At 43.6% G+C, this 20,269-nt stretch overlaps 1 protein-coding gene across 3 annotated transcripts in view; it reads right to left on the reverse strand.

Annotated features, from left to right (window-relative positions):
• The window catches only part of SRBD1 (S1 RNA binding domain 1), a 593,419-nt gene that overhangs the window by 35,971 nt on the left and 537,179 nt on the right, over positions 1 to 20,269 (reverse strand). For 2 of the 3 annotated variants that reach the window (XM_029593346.1, XM_029593348.1), the window contains one exon: positions 20,048 to 20,236. In XM_029593346.1, coding sequence (XP_029449206.1) covers positions 20,048 to 20,236 — 189 coding nt within the window. The remainder of the gene's footprint in view (positions 1 to 20,047; positions 20,237 to 20,269) is intronic. The other variant, XM_029593347.1, reaches the window with a different exon arrangement.

Here is a 20,269-nt window from a genome sequence, read left to right on the forward strand (position 1 = left end):
ATTTCCTTGTCCTTCCTGAGTACTCTTTTTACCCCGTTGCCTTCTAGCAGCCCAACTTGACACTCGCAGGCTTTTTGCTTTGAATATATTTGAAACAATTTTTATTATTAGTTTTTACCTGTCAAGCTTCTTTTCAAATTCTCTCTTGGTCTGGGGCTTACTATTTTATATCTAACTTGCCAGTGCTTATGCTCTTGCCTATTTTCTTAATTTTCAATGATGCCCTTCTGATTTTAACTGCCTCTTTCACTTCACCATTAAACCATTTTGGCAGTCATTTTATCTATCTCAATCCTTTTTTAATGCATGGAATACATTTTATCTGGGCTTCCAAGATGATATTTTTGAACAATTTCAATGCCTCATGCAAACTTTTAATTTTTGTAACTGCTCCTTTTAGGTTTTTTTTTCTAAATTCCTCATTATAACATGGTGTCTCTTTTTAAAACTATATACTATTGCAGTTATTTTACTTAGTGTCCTTCCTTCAATGATTATGTCAAATTTGATTGCATTATGATCATTATTGCTTAGTGGCCCCACCACAGTATCCCCTTGCACCAGGAGTAGAAGTAGAAATAGGGAGGAGGGAAGGGCTAGGAAGAGGTGGGAGGGGGAATGGGAAAGGCAGATGAGTGTGGTGGGAGGATGGCAAGGTAGGACTAGACAGAGAAGGTGTGTGTGGGGTGGGGGGGGGGGGAGTTGGCAGGGCAGGTGAAGGGGGGAGAGGAAGGAGGGAAGCGGGGAGTGGAAGTGAGAAAAGTGACATCTCTCCGGAAGTGGAAGTGGCAACCTAATCAACTGGCAGCCAGGCAGCAGGTTGGCCTCATCTTTGCGCCTGCAAGTTCAGCGTTGAGAACAACAAGCTGCTCATCGCTGGGGTCCTGGAACATTACAACTTGCTGTATGGAAACTGGGCAGCCAAGAGTCAGATATGGTGCACCATCGCCCAGGTCATATGCCAGCACAGTGGAATCAAGAGGACTGGCGAGCAGGTGGCCCATCACTACCGGGATGTCATGCAGCAATTGAAAAACAAGATGGCAAGCTGCAACAGGTATCTATGCCAGATGGGAGGAAGAGCCCTTTGCCCGATAGTCCTGACTCCCAATGAGGAGTGGACCCAAAAAACAACAGGGTAGGCGATCCAGTAGAGCCGTAAGGAAATAAAGTGGTGGATGCCACAAGAAGTCTTTTTCAAATATTTATTAATGGAGACGTTAAAATCATCTAGCAAAGTTTTGTGTGAGTGGAGACGGACCGTGCCGGTGTAGAAATAAGATATATACATGCACGTCGGAATCTATTTAGACCATCATCCCACTGATTCTCTGATACAAAAGCCCCTGAGGCAGCCACCTGTAGTGGCGAAACTCGGCCAGAGTCGGGCACTTGCATATGATTTTAACGTCTCCATTAATAAATATTTGAAAAAGACTTCTTCTGGCATCCACCACTTTGTTATTCCCAATGAGGAGTGCCTGATTCAATGGCTGAGACTGGACCATGTTCGAAGGGATGGATGACATGAGCCGGGACGGTAAGTTCATATCACCTATAAATGTCAAGTCTGCTATAGATGACCACATATTTTGGCATAAGATGCTCTCATTGATTGATGCAAAGTGCATATCTGAGGCCAAACAGTACATGTGCACTTCTTAGTGTTGTGATATCGAGATGTTTGGTGGATTCTCAGGGGCAACAGTGATGGTATATCCTTCAGGGAGGAGCCCCGTAGGGAACTGAAGCACTGGGCTAGACTTAGATGCACAAACACAGAGAATGTATCTTTTATTATATAGCTAGTGTGGTCCACCAGAGGTGGCAGTAGAGAGTAGATTAGATAGCAGTAGTCTGTGATCCTTGGCGTAGGAGACCTGTCCCACAATGGTGGTGTAAGGCCCCAATGCAGATATCCAGTAAGGCATGTTAGGAGAGACAGACTGGCAGATGTTATAAAACACTCCCTGGTAGCTGAGTAGATAGAGTTCCCAATGAGTAGTTGAGAGAGGATAGGTATTAACAGTCTGTAATCCTCGGCAGAGGAGTCCCGTTCCACAATGGTGGTGGAGGGCCCGATGTAGATGAGCAGCGAGGAGCTGTAGATGGACAGACTGGGAGAAGTTGTACTCACTCTCTGTAGCTGATAGGTAGTGTTCCAGCAGGTTGAAGAATTGGTGGCAGGCACCAGGATAGACACACAGGCCCTCAAGGAGCAAGTACATGTATATAGGATAGGCACCTGGAAATAAGCAAAGGGCCCCCGAGGAGCGGGTACCCAGGTTAGTAGAACCCCGGAGGGTGAAGGTGGCTTCCAGCAGAGTAGAAGTGGCAGAGCAGCTTCAGACCGGAGCGAATCCAATCTGTTGCTAACTTGGCGAGAGTCAGCAAATGGGCAACCTTTTGAATACGAAGCAGTGACGTCACTCGAGGGGGATGCCCCCGAGGTTCGCGCCAACAATGCTACAAGAGGTGAGGCGTGCGCATGCGCGCGCCCTAGGAGGCCTCAGGTCAACATGGCGGGACGCCGTGCCAGAGCCGCTCCGGGGAAGCCAGAGGGTGCGGCAAGGAGACGCTATGGACGCCATTCTCCTGAGGCTGGTGGAGAAGACTGAAATAGAGGTGAAGCATGTCGGGCGAAGCAGTCTGAGACCGACGGACGCAACACTTAGCATTCATACTTATGTCGCCTTCTTTGTTTCCACAGCAGTTGCCTGGAAAACCCTGGTTTCAGTTGTGAAGACTCAGAGACCAGCAGTGCAGCCTTTCAACTCGATCCTCAGACCCAGTGGAGCGAGGAAAAGGAAGAGCAGCTGAAAGAACGGCACCAGCTATTGCAATCCTTGGCTCACCACTATATCTTGACATCCTGCCATGGGAGGAAGCTGGCTAGTCCCTACCTGCCTCCAGCATGCCACATGATCAGTGAGACGCACTAGACACCCAGCCAGCTCAGCCCACCAACTTGTCCATGTCAATATTGGAGCCACAGATAGTGCCTCAATCACCACCAAGAACAGAACCAGTAGTACTGGATCATGCAGTACAGGAAACACTTGACTACTGTGAAAGGAGGCAAGGACTCCACCTATACTATATTGGGCAGAGATGCTGCAGTGAGGAGAGCTTAGATCAGCTACAGTCAGGCCATGCACGTACAAACAGCAGCCCTTACACAGGGCCTAACCACAATCTCCACCTCAATCAACAATTTGAACACAACACTAGCCCAACTCATTCAATGATTGCCATAACATGCACTTGTGCCAACCCCATCCTCCCAGGAGTCCCAATCCATACAGCAATCCCTGGCTCTCAGGATGCCCAAGGGCAGGCCATCCAAAGAAATGCCACCCCTACCCACCCAAAAGCCCTGCAGAGAAAAAAATCCCATGAGGCCTACCTTTGTATAGGCTCCACAAATTCACTCAAAGATGACTTAGCCAAACAGGCCAGGCTGGTCCCTCTGACAAAGTTCCTGTGCCGTTTAGATGGAAAAAGACTACTGTGTCTGTCCTGACTACAGAGTTCCTGTGCCAGCTTCATTTATTTATTTATATGTATTTATTTTAATGTTTTTATATACCGATATCCGTTTGCACATCGTACCGGTTTACAATCAACTGTATGGAAGCGCCAGTGAAATGGGCGTATCCTTTCATAGAACACAAACTGAAAAAATAGTAACAGTAGTCGTAACAGGTTATATTAATTACAGTGTTAACAGTACCAGTAACATGTTATAATAATTATAGTGCTAATAATTACATGGTATAATGCAGCATTATAAATTATTAATACATCAAGGAGTTAAAATATGAGATAACCAAAGGTAGAGGGAAAGAGAGGAGTAAAACTATCATGAGATATAAAAATGGAGGGACAGAGAGGGTGGGGGGTGGGGAGGTCAGAGAGAGAGTGGGTTAGGTAGAAGGGTGTGGGGTTAAGGGAAGAGAGAGAAAGGGGGGAGTGGAGTAGAGAAGGGAGTAAAGATGAGGGATTGTGGTCAGTTTATGAGTAGGCCTGAAGGAACAACCATGTTTTTAGTTTTTTTTTTAATTTAGGGGTAAAGGTTTCAAGGCGTAATTCTGGTGGCATGGAGTTCCAGAGAGTGGGACTGGCCAGGGAGAATGCTCTTTTTGTAGTGGAGGAGAGTATGATGGATTTGATAGAGGGGAGGTGAAGCATTCTTTGGTGGATGGATCGAGTGGGTCTTGAGGTGGTGTGGGGTCTGAAGGGTGGGTTAAGCCAGTGCGTGTTGTCATTTATAATCGATTTGTGAATGAGGGCTAAAGTCTTGTATAGTATTCTTGAGTTGATTGGTAACCAATGTAGCTCTTTGAGGGTTGGAGTGATATGATCATTCTTCTTGGAGTTAGTGAGGATACATGCTGAGGCATTTTGTAGGAGTTGTAAGGGTTTGATATAGGAAGCGGGGAGGCCAAGTAGCAGAGCATTACAGTAGTCTATTTTGGAATAAATAATAGACTGTAGAAGACGACTGCTGGGGCTGCTGGGGCCATCCCGACTGTAGAAAGAGACTGCAGGGGCCATCCGAACTACAGAGTTCCTGTGCTGGCTTGCTGATGTGGATGGTCTATCGCCTGCCTGTGTTGTCCTGCTGCTTACGTGTTTTGCGCTCCTATATGCTCTGCCTGTAGTTCTGCCTCCTTGATGCAGTCTCCAGCCAAGAACCTGCTGGTGTTTCTTGTCATCATGTCTAAACTCCTGGTCCTGCTGCTGGTGTCTCTTCTCATCTCATCCTACTGCTGACTCCATGCTAGTGTCTCTTCTCATCCTGCTGCTTCCTCCATGCTGATGTCTCTTCTCATCTCATCCTCCTGCTGCCTCATCTCCTGGGGCTCTTGCCTCCATGCTGCGCTCTCCAGTCTTGGTGCTGCTGCCTGCTATTTGAACTTTCCTGCCATGGCCCTTAGGCTTTCACCTTTGAGTATATTCTTTCAACATGGACTGTCTGGGCCTTCTCTTGAACTTTGCTGCTGTGGCCCTTAGGATGTCCTCTTTGAGTGCACTCTTTCAAAATGGACTGTCTGAGTCTTTGCTTGCCATCACATGTTTGTGCTGGCATCAGATTTAACATTAGAGCTGTCTTGTAGTTATTGGATTGCCACTTCCACTTTTTAGGTTCTTTGCAGTAATCATAATTTTTGCAAAAGATAAGATCATAATACTGTATACGTCAATTTTCCATTTGTAACAATGTATATATGTCTCCACTAAATGTGCTGGTCATTTCAGTTACAATGTCATGTGCTATTTGATATCTTGTCCTTGCAGAATGATTACCAAAGATGTTGAAATGCTTTGATTCTGGTGACTACAAATGTTTAATAAAGTGGTTACATATTTTGAAACATCACTTTTGGTTGTGTATTTTCATTGTGTGGTTTGTCTTAAAGTTTCATTAGGTAAAAGGTTTGGGACCCACATGACCTTGCATGCTAGAGTGTCATTGGTCATTCCAAATAGGCACATTTCTCACATGCAAGACCATATGGCTTATGCCATAAAACTAAAAGCTCATTGTATGCTCCCAAGGAAGACAGCAAGAGCAAAACAGGAAAACTCCATACTGTGGAGCTTCACAAGTGGCTCTTGTTGCCTTCTCCAGAGAGCATACCATTAACTAACTCTTGGGTACATGAGCATGTATTTGAGATGGGCACTATCTAGCTAGTGTTCACCTTCATATGTTGTCCAGTGGAAGAGCTGTAGAAATGCTTGGCTAGAAATGCTATTAGCAATGTCTTCATTCTGTTGGTGACCAATCAGTTGTATAGCTATGCGAATGTCATAGTGCAGCTATAACAAACCATTGGCATCTTCAATTTGAAGATCTATCACCTCTGACAAAACAATGGATCTTCTCTCTGGGTCTCGCACTGAGCACTACATTTAGGTCCCATTCTGTAACCGGTGACTGTAGAGTAGGCTTAAGTTGTACAAAGCCCATCATAAGCCGACTCATAAGAGGTAGAGCCATTATCAGAGCATTCCCTACTCCCTGGTGGTAAGTTGAAATGGCACTGAGGTGTAACTGTGCAGAGGATGTCTGGAGCCAAGAATCCAAAAGGTACCCTATATAACTAATAGAAATGGAGTGGGGCAGGAAAAGGGGCCAATACCTTTTTATGTACACTATTTGGTAAATCCTGTCCATTTCGAATGGTAAGATTTACATGTGGAAATTTTTTGTGAAGTTACAAGTACCTGAAAAACATTAGTGAAAAGATCTGAAGGTTCAGATGGTATAAATTGCCATGATTGTGTGTTATGAGATTGAGCTGTGGACAGGCGAATTGGTTCCTGGATTGATAGGTTGAGAAGTATGGGAAAGCATACTTGTCGAGGTCAGTACGGGGGTATGAGAATCATTAAACCCCTGTCCTGCTGTAGCTTCATGAGAGGTTTTTGGCTATGAGCAGTATTGGAGGAGACGTATATAGGAGGCCTTTGCTCCAGGGGTGAGCAAATGCGTCCATGGCTAACGCGTTTTGTTGCCTGTGTAGGGAGCAGAATCTGTCCACTTTGTGGTTCAATTCGGAAGCAAAGAGGTCGATGGTTGGTTGCCCTCAGCGCTAGAAGATTTTGCTTGCTACACAGAGAACACTCGTGGGGATGGAGACATCGATTGAGATAGTCTGCTAGTACGTTCGGTATGCCTGTTAGATAAGTGGTCTGGAGATGCATGGAGTTTGCAAGGGCCCAGACCTAGATCTGCGCGGCTTCCTAGCAGAGCCGATAAGAGCCTGTGCGTCCCTGCTTGTTCGAGTACCACAGTTTTGTGTGAGAGGCAGTGTTTGAAGGCATAAAGGGCATAACGTATGGCTCAAAGCTCTAGGAAGTTGATGTGAGACTGTTCATCGAGCAGAGTCTACACATCTTGGGTTTGGAGGTTGTTAATACGAGCTCCCCAACCCAAGTTGGATGCGATCGTGGCCAAGGTCAACTGAGGAATTGGTTACTGGATCGGTGACATGGATCAGAGACGAAAGTGATTAAACGGTTTAGAGCCACTGAATTTTAAAGTGCACTGAGTTTTTCCCATGGCTAGTCTGGCCATAGGAGTGACATGGGACCATGGAAGCCATGTCGCCCAGCAATGGGAAGAATTGATGGGCTGAGGCTATGTTGCATGCGCTCAGAGATGTGGAGAGTTTGATAGGATATCTGCGCAGTTGTTGGGCAGGAAGGCCTTTTGGACTGTAGTGCCCAGATCTGCTCCAATGGAGGTAAGGTGGTGAGACGGATCAATATGGGATTTACGGTAGTTTATCAGAAATCCCAGCAAATTTAGAAGATTTATAGTGAATCTTAGAGAATTTAGAGCTCCTTGTTTGGATTGATTCCTTATTAGGCAGTCGACCAGGTAAGGAAACATGTGAATGCTGTTTTTTCGTAAATGAGCAGCAATCACTGCTAGGCATTTGGTGTAATACATGAGGTGTCGAAGCTAGTTCGAATGGCAGAACTTGGTATTGAAAATGCTGTTGACTCACTATGAAGTGTATTGAAGGTCATGAGAATAGTCACCCTCCTTGTTGTAGTAATGGAAGCATGGTACCAAGAGACACCATTTTGAACTTTTCTTTCTGAAGAAATTTGTTGAGATTTCTGAGGTTCAGGATGGGCGGAGGTTGCCTGTTTTCCTTAGAAGTAGGAAATAGCAGGATTAAAATCCTCTGCCTTGCTGTGTCTGGGGAATGGTGTCCTGAGCCCTGGTCCTCAGTAAGTAGACTGTTCTGTTCTCTGGCAAGGTTTCAAAATCCAGAAGCCTGCCCGACTGGTGGAGCTGGTATGATCTGGATATGTTGACGTGTATGTGCTTTCTGAAGTGGACTGGTTAGTCTCACGCGGGAGCTGGATAATACTCGTGTGAGCGGTAAAAGGTCCTTCTAGCATCCCTCTTCGCTGGTTTTCTAGCCGAGGAGGGAGGATTTGCAAAAAACGTAGAGAGCTGTCGCAGGGTCTTGCAATTGAGCCACTGTCTGCTGGACCTTGTGCACAAAGAGATGATTTGTGGTGCATGGCAGATCAGCTAGTTTATCTTGGACTTCGGGCCTAAATCAGGGGCCGTAAGCCAGGTTCACCATCTAGCACTGAGTCCTGTTGCTGGAAATGGGAGGACGTTTCGAAGCAATCACATATTGTTCGAAATTCATGGTGATGGCAGTGAGGTTCCCTTGGTGTTGTGTCAAACATAGCTGGTAAACAGCAATATGTGACACCAACATGGATCCCCGGAAGATTTTACGACCTAGACCCTCCCGAAAACGTTTGGTACTGTTTAGTGACCAGGTCGAAAGGGATGTCATTTGGAGGGATTGTCTCCACTCTTCTGGTGGAGAAGGCTCCGAGAGGAGGTTGGTTTAGGTCTCAATGGGATTGGTGCCGAAGCGGGATTAGAGTCCTCATCGCTCTTCGATATCCTGGGATAGGTATTGGAGCCCATGGAGGCTCAGAAGGACGAGTCAGCGTCGATGACTTAGGCTGTCATTAGTAGGGTACCGATGAGGGCAGCGAGGCGGTGCCGCAATGGTGTGAATATCGATGGCTCCGGTGTTGGTGCCGGTATGGGGGCCGGCATCGATTAAGGTTGTAGATTCCGGAAGGCATCAAGGACAGCCTGGTGGACGAGGACGTCCAGCTCCTCCCTGGAGTTGATATAGGTAACACAGCTATAGGGGGAGGCAGGCTAGGTGTTACTGGCACTTTCACATGGATCTGTATTGGCTCAGTACCCGGCCCAGGTGTCGTTGGGAAACGCCTCAGTGCCTCAGGTATAGAGGAGCATGGATACTCTTGTTCCCGGGCCCGCTTCGCAACTGGCTCAATGGAAAGATGCCGATGCCAGCACTGAATGCGGAACCCTGTCGGTGCCAGCGACAATGTTTCCCTCAGTGCTCGGCCCTGTCATTCTCTAGCACCGCAGAAGCTGCCACCAATGTCCAGGATAGCAACAGTGACGGATGGTTACCGTGGCGGTGACGATGTTTCCCTCTGTGCTCGGCCCAGTCATTCTCCAGCACCGAGGAAGATGCCACCGATGTCGTGGATGGCGTCGGTGAAGGACGGTCACTGTGCTGGTGATGATTTCCATGGTGCTTGGCCCGGTCATTCTCCAGGACCGAGGAAGGTGCCACCGCTGTCCTGGATGGCATCGGTAATGGACGGGTCACCGTGCCTCTACTGCTCCAGGCATTGTTTTTTGCTTAAGGATTACACGGGGGCTCTGGTTGAGGTCCCCAAGTATGTAGTGTTTTCGTTAGTCGCGGGCACTGAGGCATCGATGGAGGTATCGATGGCAGCTTCGACAGTATCGACGGTGGCATCGACAGCAGCATTGACTGCGGCGTTGACGAAATAGACAGCAGCCTTGACGGCAGCGGCATAGATGGCTGTACGACCGCAGAGGGCGGCCTCGAAGAAGGCGTCAATGGAAACACCGATGGCATCAATGGCAGCAAATGGCACAGATGGCATCAATGGTGGCCCCGATGGATCGATGGGAGCCTCGACGGAATCGATGGGGACATCGACAGCATATTTGATGACATCGATGGTGGCCACGACGAGAGTGATGGCGGCCTCCATGACATCAATGGGAACCATGGATGCCCTGATCCCTCTAGCCCCGATGGAAGATCGCAGCAAGGATACCCACGGGCATCGTGGAGTGGACCGAGTGTGATAGACATAGGGAGAGAAAAAAGAGAGGGCTGCAAAACGGTTGGTAACCTGGGGGAACAGACAGTGAGGTGACAGGAACCGACCAGACAACACAGAATAGTACTCACCGAGCGTCGATGAAAATGTACGCGAATGGAGACCCGTGTAGGGAAATTATTTCTGAAGTAAAACTTCAAGTTTTTCCGTGAGGAAAAGTTGTGAGGAAAAGTCTCACAGAGCTTCTAAATGCGAGGCAACTGCAGCGCGGAAAAAAAGAGTCTAAAGGGAGACAACTGTGGACACAGGGATCATGGTATGCTGAGCATGCTCAGTGTGCCAGTCAAAGTTTCTAGAAACTTTGACAAAAGTGTTCTGTAATAGGGCTCCGCCTAATGACGTCACTCATATGAGAGGACTACCATCCTGCTTGTCCTGGGAGAATAAAAATTATTCTGAGCCGGGGTTGGCTCTTTCTGCCGTTCCTCAGTTTGAGTTCTGCTTCTGACAGCCTCTTAACTTCTGCATTTCAACTATAGAACTTCGCCTGTAAGGTAACTAATTGGCCTCTCTGTGCTGTTCTTCAGTTATTCTATCATTTTTTTCTCCCCCCAACTCCTCAGCTGGTCTAATTTCAGTATATTCAAAGTTAAGCTTTTACCTGTGGACGAACCATGTACCCTGCGCACTGGTGCAGTGAAGACTCCCTCATTGTAAGTCTGCTAACTTTTCTTTAAGCTATAACAGTTCCTGTGTCTGTACTCTTAGGTCTTTCATTGATTTTCTTATTTGATTTTGTTTTTTTAAGTTTTACCAACAGCCACCTCTAAGGACCTTTCTCGCATGGGAGCCTTACCCATCACCTTCTAGGTATACAGTCCCTATTTTTTTGTAATTTCCATCTACCTTTTTGCATTTTACACCTGCTTTATTGTCTCAATGCTGTTTGTGTGTCTTACTGTCCCATCCTCCCCCTACCCTTTTTCCTCTTCCCCTCACTCCTCTACTTCTTCCCTCTTTTCCCCTTCCTCCTTCCTCGCTTTCCTTCCTTCATCTTCCTCCTACTACTCCACCCCCTTGCACGTTTTCCCTTCTCCCCCTCCATTCTTATTTTTTAGCTGTTACTTTTCAACTCTTATTATGCAGACTATGGAAGCTTGTGCTCAAGTTTCCCCTAAAGCATAATCCTGTGCATATACACTTGTGCTTCTACTTCTCTTTTTGTTTTCAGATTTTATAAGTTTCTATAATTGATTGCACTGTTTCTGTGTTAGCCAACCTGCTCAATTCTGTATGTACTTGTTTTTCTCTATAGATATGTGCAGTGATCTGTCCCCCTGACATAGCCCTGATGCGAAACACAGCCGTGTCAGGGTTCCTGTTTCCTAAATTATGAAAGTGTCTTGTATTAATTTCTGTTCATGTGTTCCTGTAAAAAATAAGAACATTTTTTAGATGTACTGACCAGTGATTTATGTCTAACCACACATTATTTACATTGTATTTTATTTTTTAAACAATTTCCAAAATTTTTCCCAGTATTGAAGTCAGGCTTACCTGTCTACAGTTTCCCAGATCACCCCTGGAAACTTTTTTAAATATCAGCGTTACATTAGCCACCTTCCAGTCTTCAGGTACAACGGATGATTTTAATGATGGCTTACAAATTAATTGTAATAGGCTTGAAATTTTAGTTTTAAGTTCTTTCAGAACCCTGGGGTATATGCCATCCAGTGCAGGTGATTTTCTACTCTTCAGTTTGTCAATCTGGCCTATTACATCTTCCAGGTTCACTGTGATTTCGTTCAGTTCATCTGAATACTCACCCGTGAAAACCATCTCCAGGTATCTTCCCAACATCCTCTTCAGTAAACACTGCAGCAAAGAATTTATTTAGTCTTTCCATGATGGCCGTTATCTACCCCTAAATGCCCCTTTTAATACCTCGATCAACTAACAGTCCAACCAACTTGCTCGCAAGCTTTCTGATTTGGATACATTTTAAAAGTTTTTATTATGAGTTTTTGCCTCTATGGCCAACTTCTTTTCAAATTCTCTCTTAGCCTGTATTATCAAAATCTTACATTTAACTTGCCAATGCTTATGCTTTATCTTTTCTTCTTCTGACAGATCCTTTTTCCAATTTTTGAATGAAGATCCCTTGGCTAAAATAGCCTCTTTCACTTCACTTTTTAACCAAGCCGGCAATCATTTGGCCTTCCTTTCACCTTTCTTAATGTGTGGAATACATCTGGACTGTGTTGCTAAGACTGCATTTTTTTTTATAACAATGTCCATGCCTGTTGCACACTCTTAACCTTTATAACTGCACTTTTCAGTTTTGGGGTTTTTTAAAACTATTTTTCTCATTTTATCAAAGTTTCCGTTTTGAAAGTTTAGTGCTAGAGCCGCGGATTTACTTACTGTCCTCCTCCTTCCAGTCATTAATTCAAATTTGATCATGTTATGATCACTATTGTCGTGGTCCCACCACCGTTACCTCTCTCACCAAATCCAGTGTTCCACTGCGAATTGGATCTAAAATTGCTCCCACTCTTGTCAGTTCCTGAACTAATTGCTCCATAAAACAATCATTTATTCCACTGAGGAACTTTGTCTCTCTAGCATGAACTGATGTTACATTTACCCAGTCAATATTGGGGTGATTGAAATTTCACATAGTGCAGTTTGCTCTAGCATGTACTTTTGGTGATTGAAATTTCCCATTATAACTGCACTACCAATTTGGTTAGGTTCCCTAATTTCTCTTAAAATTTCACTGACATTACATCATTTTGGACAGGTAGACAGTAGTATACTCCTATCGCTATACTCTTCCCCAGCACACAAGGGATTTCTACCCATAAAGATTAAATTGTGCATTTAGTCTCTTGTAGGATCTTTATCCTGCTGGATTCTATGACATTCCGGACATAAAATGCCACCCTGCCACGAAGTAGCTCCTATCTATCTTTGCGATATAATTTGTACCCTGTTATAGCACTATCCCATTGGTTAACCTCCTTCTACCATGTCTCTGAGAAGCCAATTGTCTGTCATCATATACTGTTATACATTCTAACTTTCCCATCTTACTTCTTATTTATTTTATTTATTTATGGTTTTTATATACCGGAGCTCCTGTATACAATACATATCGCTCCGGTTCACAGAGAACAGTAATAATTACTGCCGGGTGGCAGTTTACATGGAACAGTTTACAAGGAACAGTTTACAAGGAACAGTTAACATGGCCATTTACATGGAACAAATCAGAATACTCGATCTAAGTAATAAGAAGACAGGACTTCTTATTACTCGATCTAAGTAATAAGAAGACAGTGACTTCTTATTACTTACTTCTTAGACTTATGGCATTAGCATACAAACATTTCAAAGTGTATTTTTTGTTTGCACTGACATTCTGCTTTTCAGTTGACATGGATAATTTGGAATCTTTTAGCTCAGGTGATTCTTTACTTATAGGCACATGGCCTACTTTTCTTATTATTGGCTGCCCTAACTCTAATACTTCAATAGCATCCTTCAAAGATATCTCCCTCCGAACCATGTGCTGCTGTGCGACTGTTGGCTTTTCCCTTCGTTCTAGTTTAAAAACTACTCTATCTCCCTTTTTAAAAGTTAGTCCCAGCAGCCTGGTTCCACCCTGGTTAAGGTGAAACCCATGCTTTCAGAAAAGAATCCTCCTTCCCCAAAAGGTTCTCCAGTTCCTTACAAAACTAAATCCCTCTTCCTTGCACTATTGTCTCATCCATGCATTGAGACTCTGGAGCTCTGCCTGCCTCTGGGGACCTGCGAGTGGAACAGGGAGCATTTCAGAGAATGCTACACTGGAGGCTCTGGATTTCAGCTTTCTATCTAATAACCTAAATTTGGATTCCAGAACCTCCCTCCCACATTTTTCTATGTCATTGGTGTCAACATGTACTACAACAGCCAGCGCCTCCCTAGCACTGTCTGAAATACTATCTAGTTGATGCGTGAGGTCTACAACCTTCACACCAAGTAGGCATGTTAACAGGCGATTCTCACACCCACCCAGCTAACTACATTCCTAATAATCAAATCACCAATTATGATGGCCAACCTAACCCTTCCCTCCTGGTTAGTGGCCCTAGGAGATACATCATCGGTGCGAGAGGACAATGCATCACTTGGAGCGCAGGTCCTTGTTACAGGATCATTTCCTGCTGTACCAGGTTGACACTGTCTGACCAGGAGACCTTCCTCCTCCAAGGCAGCACCAGGGCTGCCAGACTGGAGTTGGGACTTGGCTCATATGTCTCTGAAGATCTCATCTATAAACCTCTCTGTCTGCCTCAGCTCCTCCAGATCTGCCACTCTAACATCAAGAGATTGGACTTGTTCTGAGAAACAGGAGCTCTTTGCATCGGGTGCACATATACAACCTCTCACCAATTGGTAAAAAAATTATACATGTGACACTCGATGCAAAAGACTGGAATGCCCACCCCACCTCTTGCTGCTGGACTGCTGCCTTCATCTAATTTTGTTCAGTTCCTAGTTAAGTTTATGTAGTTATGGAAGGAGGAATGTGTACAATTAGAGCCCTTTAAATGTATTAGTGTATTCACTATTTATCTGGTAGTGACCTAAAAGGGGATGATTAAACTCTTGATAAGGCCTGGGGCAATCCTGAATTTAAGTTAAAAGGCTGATTTTTTTTTTTTAAATTGAAAGTGTCTCATGCCTATAAACCAAAAGATGAGCTAGGCATGGGTGGGAGAGGGGTGGGAGGGAGACTCATACAAACACACAAACTCCTGGCTTTTGCCTGCTTCTGACTAGCTATTTAAAGAAACACACAAACTCTTTGCTTTAGGCTGCATCTGACTAGCTATTTAATACAGACAGACAAATATAAGAATATACCCCAATAGTTTATTCTCCCCAAAAGTTTTAAGTTCTAAAATTTCCAAAGCAGTACTTACCGATTCTCCTCAGCCACCAGCAAGGTGATCCTCTCCTCTCAATGCTCTCATGAGGGACTTTGTCAAACGCTTTCTGGAAAGCCAGATACACTATATCAACTGGCTCACATTTATCCAAATGTTTATTTATGCTCTCAAAAAATGTAGCAGATTGGTGAGGCAAGACTTCCCTTGGCTAAATCCATGTTGGCTTTTTCTCACTAAACCAGTTTTTCTCAACCTTTTTTCTGTCGGGACACACCTGACAGATGGTTCTCACATGCGTGAACTACTAAACCCATGACCGTCATGAGGCTAAATGTAAACATACTCTGCATCCACTGGAATCCCGCCAACAATGGATGCAGAGCAGAACTAGGACATACCCCATACAATTCACCATACAAAAAAGATATTTCTGGTGTCATCTAAGTAACAGAAACATAAACTCTCCCTACCAAGTGCAATAGTCCTACTTATTTATTTAAAAGTGTTTATATACTGCCTTTACAACTAGAGCTGGTCAAAATGGTTTATAAAATAAAATAAAATATAAACATAAAAAAATCAATCAGATCATATGGACTAGAAGGACATAATTAAAAACATGAAAATTAATCGAATCAAAAGGACTGACTCAGGAATATAGACAAAGACTGAGATACCTAGATGATAGAAGCTAATGCATGCCTGGAAATTCAGATGGTGGAAGGTGAGCCGAATGCAATAGAAAACAAGTATGTTTTTAGATTTTTCTTAAAGTCTTTGGGGTTGGTGATCTGTCTTAAGAAGTCTGGGATAGAGTTCCACAGCAGGAGGCCGGCGACTAAAAAGGCACGTCTCCTGGTTATATCGAGCCTAGCTAGAAGAATGGTGAGGACTGAGAGCAAGTTTTTCTTTAAAGACCGCAAGTGTATGTTTGGCTAGTATATGCGAAGAGATGTGCATAGCCAGATCGAGGAAGGGTTATATATTAAGTTGTGTATGATATAAAGAATTTTGTACTGAATTCTGAAGTAAATAGGGATACAGCGAAGGGATTGTAAGACTGGAAGGGATTGTAAGACTGGAAGTGCACACCACAGTATTTTGGATCAACTGCAGGGGATGAAGGGCAGTGTCAGGGTGACCAAGGTAGAGAGCATTACAGTAGTCTAATCCAGTGAAGATCAGAGATTGTAACATAGTACAGAAATTGTCAGAGTTGAGTAGTGGACTAAGAGGTTTTAACATATGGAGTTTATAAAGAGATGTTTTTTTACTGTAGTGGAAATGTGAGTAGACATGGATAATTCTTATGAAAAGACAGCAATTTACCACCAATTCATGTCCCAATGAGAAAACACAATAAATAAAACTGATAGAAATGCCTACATGCTAGTAAAATACCTCTTCTTGGTCACACTAATAGAAGTGATCTTCACCAAGTACAGAAAGACCACAAACTACATATATGGAGACAGAAACTGGAATGGAAACTGAAAAAAGCCACTCTGCATGCAGTGCAAAACTGGAGAAATGGAAACAGAAATATACCACCTAACATACTACAATAATGCACACAAAATTATACCTGTATTATGGAACACATTCAAAACAGTAACAACTCTAGCTATGAAAAGGCAACACTGCAAATGTTACACTAGACCCTAAACACCAATACACTTTCTATTAGGAAAACAGAACAACCAAACTGCTATAGATCTTTACACAGAAACTACAAATTTGCAGAATACCCTTACATGGATCACATAAGACTCTCGCCAAATATAGAATAAAGTGACCATAAAGTTAATGTTTTTGGATTTTTCATTGTTGCACCATATACAGCGTATGGTTTCTTGCTGTTTTGAGTTCAGTTTTTGTCTGCACATTTTTATTTATATATTCCTTAAGAAATATAAAATAATTCTAAAACTATACTAATAAATAGAATAAATGTTTCAAAACAACTGATAAATAAAAACATCAAATCATTAAAAACTTATAAAACATATTCAAAATTCTCCAAACATCAATAAAATATGTCAAACAGAAGACATATCACCTAATACCCAATAATTAAAATGGCAGTCAGTCAAGAAAAATAAACTTAAAATGCCATCTCTACTTACTCTCTCCAGCAACTCTCCTACTTCTCTTCCTTGCAGGCCAAAAGCAGACACCAGAAGCAGAAATGGCTGCTGAAGCTGTCTCATGGTCCTCTTCCTTAAGGCCCACAACCAGTCTCTCTCTCCCTCACACACACACGAAAACACACCCCATTCACCTCCCTGACCAATCTCTCTCTCACAAATACCAGTCAACTCCCTGACCAGTCTCTCGCTCTGTCACACACAGAGGTCACCTCCCTAATCAGTCTCTCTCTCTCACACATGCAGTCTCTCTCTTAATTACATGGTCTCAATCACACACATTCTGTCACACACATACACATGCTGGTTCACTCTCTGTCTCACTCACTCACACATGCTCCGAGCACATAGGGCAGCTGCAGCACGAGGCATCCTGTATCTGCCCTGGGCAACTGAGAAGGTCAGCCGGTATGCTACTGAAGCAGGGCAGGCTTGGAACTGCAGCAGGAGTGACACCCCGGCAGCACTCACCTGTTATCCTATGCCGCAATCATTGCAGAGGGGCAGTTAGCTGAGAATGCGGCTGCGGGATTTCCTGCCTTGCAGTTATCAGGGAAAACTGGTTATTAGCTGCCCTGGGTCTGTGATGGTGAAGGACTGCCTCAGAAAAGAGAAGGAAGCGCTCCCGCGATTGCTGGAGGTGGAAGGAACCTTGGGGTACTTGATATCTGCAGCAGCAGCATAGCCCTTTCTTCTTCTCATGGGCCCCGAACATCACTTTCTCTTCCGGGCCAAGGGATAGGAAGAAGAAAAGGCCATGCTGCTGTTGCCATTCGCCTCCGGGCTTGAATGTGATGATAGCCTGGGCAGGAACGGCAGCAATGTGCATCTCTCTGGGGTGGAAGAGAGGGAAGGAAGAGCAGCAGGAGACCAAGAAGGGCGTGACACACCTGCTGGTGCTTGGCAACACATTGGTATGTCGCGACACCCCGGTTGAGAATCACTGCATTAAACTATGCTTATCTACATGTTCAGCAATTTTGTTCTTTATGATAGTTTCTACCATTACGCCTGGGACAGACTTCAGACTCATTGATCTGTATTTTCTACACCATAACTGGATCCCTTTTTAAAAATTGGTGTTACATTGACAATCTTCCAGTCTTCAGATACCACAGATGATTTTAATGATAGTAATTTGTAAACTAATAGCAGGTCAGCAATTTCATTTTTCAGTTCTTTTATCACTCTGGGATGTATACCATTTGTGATCCCTGTGGCCCTTTTACTCCTTTACCATCTAATGATCTAACTGACTCCCTTGCGGGTTTTCTATTTTGAATGAACCTGAAATTGTTTTTATTATGAGTTTTTTCTTCCACGGCAAACTTCTTTTCAAATTCTCTCTTTGCCTTCCTCATCAATGATTTGCTTCTAACTTAGTAATGCGTATGCTGTTTCTTGTTTTGTTCATTCAGATCCCTTTTCTATTTCTTGAAAGATGTTCTTTTAGCTTTTATAGCCTCTCATACCTCACTTTTTAATTATGTCAGTAGTCATTTAACCTTACTTCCATGTTTTCTAATACCTGGACTATATCTGAACTGGGCTTCCAAGATGCATACCATCTGGTCCAGATAATTTGCTACTCTTTAGTTTTTCATTTTCCCAATTACATCTTCTAGATACACTGAAATTCATTTCAGTTGTACTGAATCACCTTTGAATAGCATTTCTGGAATGGGTATCTCTTACATCGTCATCAGTGAAGATCAAAGCAAATAATTCATTTAGACTCTCTATGGCTTTATCATCCCTAAGTTCCCCTTTTACCCCTTATTCATTTAGAACATAAGAACATAAGAAATTGCCATGCTGGGTCAGACCAAGGGTCCATCAAGCCCAGCAGAGGCCAAACCAGGCCACAAGAACCTGGCAAATACCCAAACACTAAGAAGATCCCATGCTACTGATGCAATTAATAGTAGTGGATATTCCCTAAGTAAACTTGATTAATAGCCGTTAATGGACATCTCCTCAAAGAACTTATCCAAACCTTATTTGAACCCAGCTACACTAACTGCACTAACCACATCCTCTGGCAACAAATTCCAGAGCTTTATTGTGCGTTGAGTGAAAAAGAATTTTCTCCGATTAGTCTTAAATGTGCTACTTGCTAACTTCATGGAATGCCCCCTAGTCCTTCTATTATTCGAAAGTGTAAATAACCGAGTCACATCTACTCGTTCAAGACCTCTCATGATCTTAAAGACCTCTATCATATCCCCCCTCAACCGTCTCTTCTCCAAACTGAACAGCCCTAACCTCTTCAGCCTTTCCTCATAGGGGAGTTGTTCTATCCCCTTTATCATTTTGATTGCCCTTGTCTGTACTTTCTCCATCGCAACTATATCTTTTTCGAGATGCGGCGACCAGAATTGTACACAGTATTCAAGGTGCGGTCTCACCATGGAGCGATATAGAGGCATTATGACATTTTCTGTTTTATTAACCATTCCCTTCCTAATAATTCCTAACATTCTGTTTGGTTTTTTAACTGCTGCAGCACACTGAGCCGACGATTTTAAAGTATTATCCACTATGATGCCTAGATCTTTTTCCTGGCTGGTAGCTCCTAATATGGAACCTAACATTGTGTAACTACAGCAAGGGTTATTTTTCCCTATATGCAACACCTTGCACTTGTTCACATTAAATTTCATCTGCCATTTGAAGTTTTGATGTGGCCCAGATTGCAGCAGCATCCCAATGAAATCTGGACCCAGAACTTCTGCCTTTGTATTGCCAGGCAGCTACGATGCCTCATGTGGTAATGAAGAGGTAGAAACACTGGGTCCGGATCGCAGTAAAACTGAATATGCAAAACAAGTTATCCAGCTATCCTCTGAAGGTTTTCTCCCATTCTGTGTCTATGGGAAAATGCTTAATAAAATGGGGCCCTAAGTTTGTATCTGAGTAATAGGGGGTAAAGTGACCTGCCCAAGGATAATCAGAAGGAGAGATTTGAACCCTGGCATCTCTGATTCTTAGCCCAGTATTCTAACCACTAAGCTACTACTCCATTTTGTAAATTTAGAGCTAGACTCAAAGTATACTTTCTTGTGGAGTAAAATAAACATGCACAATATAAAAACTGAGGACTATATTTTCAAAAGCATTTTTTCAGATTAATAAACATTTAGATGCTTTACAAGCACAAACTGTATATTAAAGTCAGATAACTGCATGATGAAAAAAAACTGGATTTGTTTTCCATATTAAAAATGAATTAGGTAATCGTTTATCTTCTCACCTCAACCGACAGCTTACCTCATTGCTATATCGTATGACTCTGGGTGGATACATGTTTGGTCCAAAGGGTTTGGTTGTAGTGCACCTTTTGCTGCTGCTTTACTCTTCTTCTTGACTAGTTTTCCATGCGTGACCTCAACACCTGCTTTAACTGTAGCACCGGTCTTTTGTGTCTGACCTTCTGCTTTAAGTTCACATTGCTGACTGCTGTCAAAAAGCAAAAAGGACATAGTTCTTGGT

This window comes from Rhinatrema bivittatum, chromosome 3, assembly GCF_901001135.1.
Source record: "Rhinatrema bivittatum chromosome 3, aRhiBiv1.1, whole genome shotgun sequence".
NCBI lineage: Eukaryota > Metazoa > Chordata > Amphibia > Gymnophiona > Rhinatrematidae > Rhinatrema > Rhinatrema bivittatum.